We start from the raw sequence: 9,632 nt of genomic DNA, 5'->3' as shown, positions 1-9,632 counted from the left end.
TGAAATTGTTACCACTTGTGGACTATACAGTATTGTCTGTCCTTTACCATGTTTCTAGTCACTAAGACTTTAATGCCTCAACCAGGCTACAGCGGCCTCAGAGTAGGGCAATTACAATCAGAGTTTCTGGTTTAGGAATGTGTGGGGAGAGTGTGTCTGGTCTGGTGGTGGCGCATCATAAAGAATGTAGCAGCATAGCTGGACAACTCCTACAGCTCTGGTATAGATACATTACATTACCTGAACAACTTGAATAGACGCGGCTAATTACTCTGTCTGAAGATTACGTAGTCATTCTGAATGACCCATACATGCATCAGTACAGACGTTGGTTGATATGAAACTGATACAACTTTCAACTGAACAATTGGAACAGTGAAACATTTGCTACTTTGGGTACAGAGAGTGATGACCAGCCGGTTCAGCCAGTTCAAGGATGGATTGGTCACGAGTTGAGGCTTCTGAGAATGTTGTGTCCTGTGTCATCTGGGTCTTCGTCAGGCATCCGGCTGGCCGGGCTGTCCCCCACAGCCACAGCGAAAGAGGACACCCAAACAGTCTCTCCGACTGCTAAGAAAAATGGCCTACCTTCTTTCTCTCTCCTTCTTCCTCCTCTTCCTAGGACTCACACAGGCCCACCCTCTCCAGCTGGATGAGAAGGATGAGATGGTCTTCACAGAAGACCTAGATGATCTGGTGGACATCACCACCAGGATCCTGGAGACCAACAATGGCACCACAGAGATGCTGATGGAAGGAGACGTCATGGTCCCCAGAACCAGGACTGCCATCAGGTGCTTGTGGTCCAACAAATGTCTCTGGGAGAGGAAGAAGTCAGAGAACCTCGTCAAGGTTCCTTACACGCTCAGCTCAGATTTTGACTCTTACTCCCAGGGGAAGATCAAGTACGCCATGAACACCTTCCACGCCAAGACCTGCGTGCGCTTCGTCCAACGTAGCAACCAGAGGGACTACCTTAGCATCGAAAGCAGATCCGGCTGTTCTTCATGGGTTGGAAAAACCGGAGGTAAGCAGCTCATATCCCTCGAAAAAGGAGGGTGTGTTTACCACGGTACCATCCAGCACGAGCTGCTCCACGCTCTGGGTTTCTACCACGAACAGAACAGGAGTGACCGCGACAAGTACATCAGGATCAACTGGGAGTATGTTGAACGCGGGGAGGAGCCCAACTTCGACAAAGAGGACACCAACAACCTGGACATTCCCTATGACTACTCCTCCGTCATGCATTATAATAGATGGTCGTTCAGCACTGTGTATAGGAAGGAGACGATCACTCCTATTCCTGACGCCACTGTGCCCATCGGACAGAGCTTGGAGATGTCTGCGATCGACGTTCAGAGGGTTAACAAGCTCTACAGGTGTTAAAGGGAGGGAAAAGTTGGAGCTGAATCTGATGTCTGAATCTGATGTCTGAATTTGATGCCTGAATCTGATGTCTGAATTTGATGTCGGAATTTGATGTCGGAATCTGATGTCTGAATCTGATGTCTGAATTTGATGTCGGACTGTCAATGTTAAAATGATCTGGCATTGTGTTGTTTGAAGGCAACGTGTGGTTAACTCATTTTGTCATGTTCATTACTTGATAGTAATGGAAATAAAAATACATCTCATGAGGAAGCACATAAGTCCTCTATCTTTCTTTTGTCAAGTAATTTCAGTCAATTGTCCACACTACATCATTTAGTGTAGGGTTAGGTTATGGTTAATGTTGAGCCAGGGGATGAAAATTAACCTAGAGTTAGGGTTAGGGTTAGGGTTATGGTTCATGTTGAGCCAGGGGATGAACATGAACCTAGAGTTAGGGTTAGGGTTATGGTTAATGTTGAGCCAGGGGATGAAAATTAACCTAGAGTTAGGGTTAGGGTTAGGGTTATGGTTCATGTTGAGCCAGGGGATGAACATGAACCTAGAGTTAGGGTTAGGGTTATGGTTAATGTTGAGCCAGGGGATGAACATTAACCTAGAGTTAGGGTTAGGGTTATGGTTATGGTTAGGGTTGAGCCAGGGGATGAACATTAACCTAGAGTTAGGGTTAGGGTTATGGTTAATGTTGAGCCAGGGGATGAACATTAACCTAGAGTTAGGGTTAGGGTTAGGGTTATGGTTAGGGTTGAGCCAGGGGATGAACATTAACCTAGAGTTAGGGTTAGGGTTAGGGTTATGGTTAGGGTTGAGCCAGGGGATGAACATTAACCTAGAGTTAGGGTTAGTTGAACAGTTGTTGATAGTTAGTTTGAACATCTATAAATCATCTGACGGGGGCTGTCCAGATAGTGGGATTCTACTGGTTCACTCCCACTGACCATGTACTTGCAGAGTCTCCCTCCATCCTTCTTGTTCTAGACACACGTATCTTCCGGACCCTGGTCCCACAGACAGACACACACATTCTCTCTGAATGCTGTATGAAACCATATCTTTTGCCATAGTGGAAGCCCTGCGTCTCAAATCACTCTCTATTCCCATACATAGTGCCCTACTTTTGACCAGGGCCCATGCCCTATGGTCCCTGGTCAAAAATAGTGCACTAAATAGGGGACAGGGTTTAATTCGGGACGCTGGCCATGGACAACGTCCTATCTGTTCAGTGTCATATGTTAATGTGGATGAGGATGAGCCACATTTTGAATTACATGTAGAAAGAGCGAGCAATCTTAGGATCTCTGGTACTAGGAGGAATGCATGTGCATGTGAAAGTGCTCTTAAAATGGAACTGGGCATCTTCTTGAGTCCAGTGGAATGAGTGCATTTGGCAAGAGTACAAAGGCAGAGGAATACAGTAGATGACATATTGTGGCAGATTTCTTAAAAAGCATATGGATTCTTTCCCTTTGCCATTAGGTCTATCTCTTCCATCTAATAGCACTGGTTCTGTTATGAAGACTCACCTCATGCGTTTTAAAGTATAGAAATGACTCAAAGCCCAAAGAAAATGTTCATGTTTGCTCCTATCTTCCTTTACATCTGTAGAGCTATAATGGAGCTATGGAACACTCCTAAATCAATATGATTACAATGGAGCTATGGGACACTTGTAACGGACGTCTTCGGGAGAAAGAGAGGAGGACCAAAGCGCAGCATAGTTAGTGTTCATCTTTTTAATAAGAAACTGAACACTTCAAAAATACAAAACAACAAAGTGACAACCGAAACAGTTCTATCTGGTGCAGACACACAAAGACTAAAAATAACCACCCACAAAACACAAAGGAAAACAGGCTGCCTAAATTTGGTTCTCAATCAGGGACAACGATAGACAGCTGCCTCTGATTGAGAACCATATCAGGCCAAACACAGAAATAGAAAATATAGAAAAACTAACATAGACTGCCCACCCCAACTCACGCCCTGACCATACTAAATAAAGACAAAACAAAGGAATAAAGGTTAGAACGTGGCAACACTCCTAAATCAATATGACTACAATGGAGTTTTGGAACACTCCTAAATAAATAAGATTACAATGGAGTTCTGGAACACTCCTAAATCAATATGATTACAATGGAGTTCTGGAACATTCCTAAATAAATATGACTACAATGGAACTATAGAACACTCCTAAATAAATATGACTACAATGGAACTATAGAACACTCCTAAATCAATATGACTATAATGGAACTATAGAACACTCCTAAATCAATATGACTATAATGGAACTATAGAACACTCCTAAATCAATAGGACTATAATGGAACTATAGAACACTCCTAAATCAATATGACTATAATGAAACTATGGAACACTCCTAAATCAATATGACTATAATGGAGTTCTGGTACACTCCTAAATCAATATGACTATAATGGAACTATAGAACACTCCTAAATCAATATGACTATAATGGAGTTCTGGAACACTCCTAAATCAATATTACTATAATGGAGTTCTGGAACACTCCTAAATCAATATGACTACAATGGAACTATAGAACACTCCTAAATCAATAGGACTATAATGGAACTATAGAACACTCCTAAATCAATATGACTATAATGAAACTATGTAACACTCCTAAATCAATATGACTATAGTGGAGTTCTGGAACACTCCTAAATCAATATGACTATAATGGAGTTCTGGTACACTCCTAAATCAATATGACTATAATGGAACTATAGAACACTCCTAAATCAATATGACTGTAATGGAACTATAGAACACTCCTAAATCAATATGACTGTAATGGAACTATAGAACACTCCTAAATCAATAGGACTATAATGGAACTATAGAACACTCCTAAATCAATATGACTATAATGAAACTATGGAACACTCCTAAATCAATATGACTATAATGGAGTTCTGGAACACTCCTAAATCAATATGACTATAATGGAGTTCTGGTACACTCCTAAATCAATATGACTATAATGGAACTATAGAACACTCCTAAATCAATATGACTATAATGGAACTATAGAACACTCCTAAATCAATAGGACTATAATGGAACTATAGAACACTCCTAAATCAATATGACTATAATGAAACTATGGAACACTCCTAAATCAATATGACTATAATGGAGTTCTGGAACACTCCTAAATCAATATGACTATAATGGAGTTCTGGTACACTCCTATATCAATATGACTATAATGGAACTATAGAACACTCCTAAATCAATATGACTATAATGGAGTTCTGAAACACTCCTAAATCGACATGACTATAATGGAGTTCTGAAACAATCCTAAATCAATATGACTAAAATAGAACTATGGAACACTCCTAAATAATTATGACTATAATGGAGTTCTGAACCACTCCTAAATCAACATTACTATAATAGAACTATGGAACACTCCTAAATCAATATGACTATAATATTTTATTTAACTAGCCAGTTAAGAACAGATTCTTATTTACAATGACAGCCTACCCCGGCCAAACCCTCCCTAAGCCGGATGACACTGGGACAATTTTGCGCCGCCCTGTGGGACTTCCGATCACGGCCGGTTGTGATACAGCCTGGGATTGAACCAGGGTCTGTAGTGAAGCCTCTACCACTGAGATGCAGTGCTTTAGACCGCTGTTCCACTTGGGAGCCCTATTGTATTGGGATACAAACAAGATGTCTGACAGCTGTAACGTTGGAGAAGCTCCAGAACGGTTGTGGTCTGGGAGAATTCGTTTTTCCAAAGACGATTCTCTTCGTTCTCTTGAGAGGACACGCAGTGACCAAAGTGTCAAATCAACCTGATTAGATTTGACATGTTGATGTAGCATTTCTGGAGAGGAAACTGAAAGCAAGACAACACTATAATACTGTATATAGTCCATCTATGACATCTTTATAAACTCTTCGTTTTTTGCAGAAGAGCTGAATCGTGGTATCAACCTCCATATAAAACTACAGTTCTCTACTGAACTAGTCTCAGCAATAACTCCTGGACATATCTTGAATCGTTGCTGTAAAACGAGACTGCATAAATCCTCTCAAAGACCCAAAGACAGCTCCAATGACAACAGTACAGTTGTGTAGAGACTTGGCTTGCTTTTTCTCCCTCTGTTGCTCAGTTTGAGATGGATAGTAGTCTCTCGTGACATATTTGGTTCTGGGTTTGGAAATTAGATGGATAGATACGCTTGTCTCTGGGAACGCATATATGTTTGATGTGGGATTTGCCCATGAAAAGTAAAAAGCAAACCGATCGGGGAGTCGAGACGAGCATCCGGGACTGCATCATGAAGGCACCCTATTCCATTTTTAGTGGACTACTTTTGACCAGGGCCCTGGTCGAAAGTAGTGCACTATAGGGAAAAGGGTGCCATTAGGGATGCAACGCGGGACGCTGGGAAACAATGTCTCAGACACTCAGGGGGAATCATGTATGTGGGGGACGGACACAGGAGCACACAGCCGCCCCAAAGATAGAACCGACTGACATCTCCATATCTCTCAGCAGCCTTGCATGGCGACTGTTGGAAAAATGTGCCCCCCTGTTGACTTGTGTGTTCACACAGGGTGCATGGACACGGGAAACAGGGTCTGGGGCTCGTAATGGGCCAGATACCTTCATGTCTTGTACATCACGGCAGTGGTTCTCACAGATACAGTTTAGTCGTCCAGGTTTTTGTTCCAGTTTAGATTCATTCATTCTCTCTGTTCTCTTCTCAACACAATCCAGTTGGGTTTTCCCTGTAGTTGAAGAAGAATCAGACAGGTTTGTTAACCATTGCCAAACCAAACAGTGAAATCACATACACCACAGCTCACAGTACATTGAGTACGCTCATCCAAGCGTGGAGAGAAGGGATGGAGGGATGGAGTGGAGAGGTATTGGGTTCTGCCCCCAGAGACAAGACACTCTGGAGGGGCTATATATTGTAAAACCTCTGCCAGCTGCACCGGACAACCCTGCCTGGGTTCAAATCATCTTTGTTTTCTTTCAAACCCGTTCACTGTGCTTGATTGAGCTTACCTGACGCAATAGAACCAATGGAATAGTCCCAAAAGTGCAAACTCCATCCATCTGGCAGTCCAGGCAGACTCTAATAAAACCATCAAACTATTTGAAGGGAAACAAATGCAGTTTGAACCCAGGTCTTCCACTGAGGAGCTCCACTTGAAACGCTGAACAATCCTGAGAAAGGGCAATATTTCAACCAGCTATAGCAGCTCCACTGTCAACGTGTTACAATACATGGTGGATTGATGACATTAAAATCACACTATGTTGTAGCTGGCAGATAGAGGTGGTGGAGAAAGAATACAATGTCTGCTCAGACATGGTATTCAAATGGGATTCCAATCTTATAGGAGCAGGGTGGTAATTTGGCTTTAGCGTTTATAATAATACGATTTGAAGTAATTCAATATAAATAATGATACATAAGTGTAAAAAGGTCATTGTCACATTGGGAATGTTTTCACTGTGTTTAGTGGGTCTATTGTGATTACCCACACAGAGAGAGAGCTAGCCTACAGGATCAGGTTGGTTTTCACTGTGTTTAGTGGGTCTATTGTGATTACACACAGAGAGAGAGAGCTAGCCTACAGAATCAGGTTGGTTTTGACTGTGTTTAGTGGGTCTATTGTGATTACCCACACAGAGAGAGAGCTAGCCTACAGGATCAGGTTGGTTTTCACTGTGTTTAGTGGGTCTATTGTGATTACCCACACAGAGAGAGAGCTAGCCTACAGGATCAGGTTGGCTTTCACTGTGTTTAGTGGGTCTATTGTGATTACCCACACAGAGAGAGAGCTAGCCTACAGGATCAGGTTGGCTTTCACTGTGTTTAGTGGGTCTATTGTGGTTACCCACACAGAGAGAGCTAGCCTACAGGATCAGGTTGGTTTTCACTGTGTTTAGTGGGTCTATTGTGATTACCCACAGAGAGAGAGAGAGCTAGCCTACAGGATCAGGTTGGTTTTCACTGTGTTTAGTGGGTCTATTGTGATTACCCACACAGAGAGAGAGCTAGCCTACAGGATCAGGTTGGCTTTCACTGTGTTTAGTGGGTCTATTGTGATTACCCACACAGAGAGAGCTAGCCTACAGGATCCGGTTGGCTTTCACTGTGTTTAGTGGGTCTATTGTGATTACCCACACAGAGAGAGAGAGCTAGCCTACAGGATCCGGTTGGCTTTCACTGTGTTTAGTGGGTCTATTGTGATTACCCACACAGAGAGAGCTAGCCTACAGGATCAGGTTGGTTTTCACTGTGTTTAGTGGGTCTATTGTGATTACCCACAGAGAGAGAGAGCTAGCCTACAGGATCAGGTTGGTTTTCACTGTGTTTAGTGGGTCTATTGTGATTACCCACACAGAGAGAGAGCTAGCCTACAGGATCAGGTTGGTTTTCACTGTGTTTAGTGGGTCTATTGTGATTACCCACACAGAGAGAGCTAGCCTACAGGATCAGGTTGGCTTTCACTGTGTTTAGTGGTTCTATTGTTATTACCCACACAGAGAGAGCTAGCCTACAGGATCCGGTTGGCTTTCACTGTGTTTAGTGGGTCTATTGTGATTACCCACACAGAGAGAGAGCTAGCCCACAGGATCAGGTTGGTTTTCACTGTGTTTAGTGGGTCTATTGTGATTACACACACAGAGAGAGAGCTAGCCTACAGGATCAGGTTGGTTTTCACTGTGTTTAGTGGGTCTATTGTGATTACCCACACAGAGAGAGCTAGCCTACAGGATCAGGTTGGTTTTCACTGTGTTTAGTGGGTCTATTGTGATTACCCACACAGAGAGAGAGCTAGCCTACAGGATCCGGTTGGCTTTCACTGTGTTTAGTGGGTCTATTGTGATTACCCACACAGAGAGAGAGCTAGCCTACAGGATCAGGTTGGTTTTCACTGTGTTTAGTGGGTCTATTGTGATTACCCACACAGAGAGAGTGCTAGCCTACAGGATCAGGTTGGCTTTCACTGTGTTTAGTGGGTCTATTGTGGTTACCCACACAGAGAGAGAGCTAGCCTACAGGATCAGGTTGGTTTTCACTGTGTTTAGTGGGTCTATTGTGATTACCCACACAGAGAGAGAGCTAGCCTACAGGATCCGGTTGGCTTTCACTGTGTTTAGTGGGTCTATTGTGGTTACCCACACAGAGAGAGAGCTAGCCTACAGGATCAGGTTGGCTTTCACTGCATATTCCTTACTGTATTCCTATAGGAAACGCCAGGATATGTAACTTGATGGTCAGTTGGTTATGAAGGGAAAACTATATTCTCCATCCTCCTAATCCCAGGTGCACATTGTCATGCTGTGACATATCCCCAACGATAACAAATTACGCTGTCAACTTCTACTGGAAAAGGTATTTGGCATTATATGTATTGATAGGCCTATATTCTGTAGAAGTCTCCTTAGTCTACTCTTATGAGCGAAGACTTGTAGTTAGGAAACTTAATACAGTGACATACACTGAATTTACAAAACGTTAGGAACACCTTCCTAATACTGAGTTGCACCCCCTTTTGCCCTCAGAGCAGCCTATGTTCACCGGGGCATGGACTCTACAAGGTGTCGAAAGGGCTCCACAGGGATGCTGGCCCATGTTGACTCCAATGCTTCCCACAGTTGTCAAGTCGGCTGGATGAACCATTCTTGATACATACGGGAAACTGCAGTTCTCGACACACTCAAACCGGTGTGCCTGGCACCTACTACCATACCCCGTTCTAAGGCACTTACATTGTTTGTCTGAATGACACACATGCACTGAATGACACACATGCACAATCCATGTCTCAATTGTCTTAAGGCTTAAACCTTTTATTTTACCTGTCTCCTCCCCTTCATCTGCACTGATTGAAGTGGATTTAACAAGTGACATCAATAAGGGATCATGGCTTTCACCTGGATTCACCTGGTCTATGTCGTGGAAAGAGCAGGTGTTCTTAATGTTTTGTACACTCATTGTACAATACATTAAAAGAAGAACCAAACAAAAGAACTTCATATTCTGAAAGTCACACATAGGCTGATCTCTCCAGTAAAGCTGTTACTGAAGAAATATTTATATCATGTCCAGATACTGTTCATGTTAAATGATGTATAGATAATGTTTATGTTGTGGGGGGGCAGGTCGCCCAGTGGTTCGAGCGTTGGACTAGTAACCGAAAGGTTGCAAGAGATGAATCCCCGA

General features: G+C 42.9%; 1 protein-coding gene across 1 annotated transcript; it reads left to right on the top strand.

The window, feature by feature from the left end:
- The first annotated feature begins 579 nt into the window (after positions 1–579).
- On the top strand, positions 580–1,389 carry LOC115128072 (hatching enzyme 1.2-like). The gene has a single exon (XM_029657680.2). The coding sequence runs from the start codon at positions 580–582 to the stop codon at positions 1,387–1,389; it is 810 nt and encodes a 269-aa protein (XP_029513540.2).
- Positions 1,390–9,632: the final 8,243 nt, after the last annotated feature.

The sequence above is a fragment of the Oncorhynchus nerka genome, linkage group LG15 (assembly GCF_034236695.1).
Source record: "Oncorhynchus nerka isolate Pitt River linkage group LG15, Oner_Uvic_2.0, whole genome shotgun sequence".
NCBI lineage: Eukaryota > Metazoa > Chordata > Actinopteri > Salmoniformes > Salmonidae > Oncorhynchus > Oncorhynchus nerka.
The sequence above is the reverse complement of the archived record's forward strand: the minus strand, read 5'-3'. Positions and strand labels throughout refer to the sequence as shown.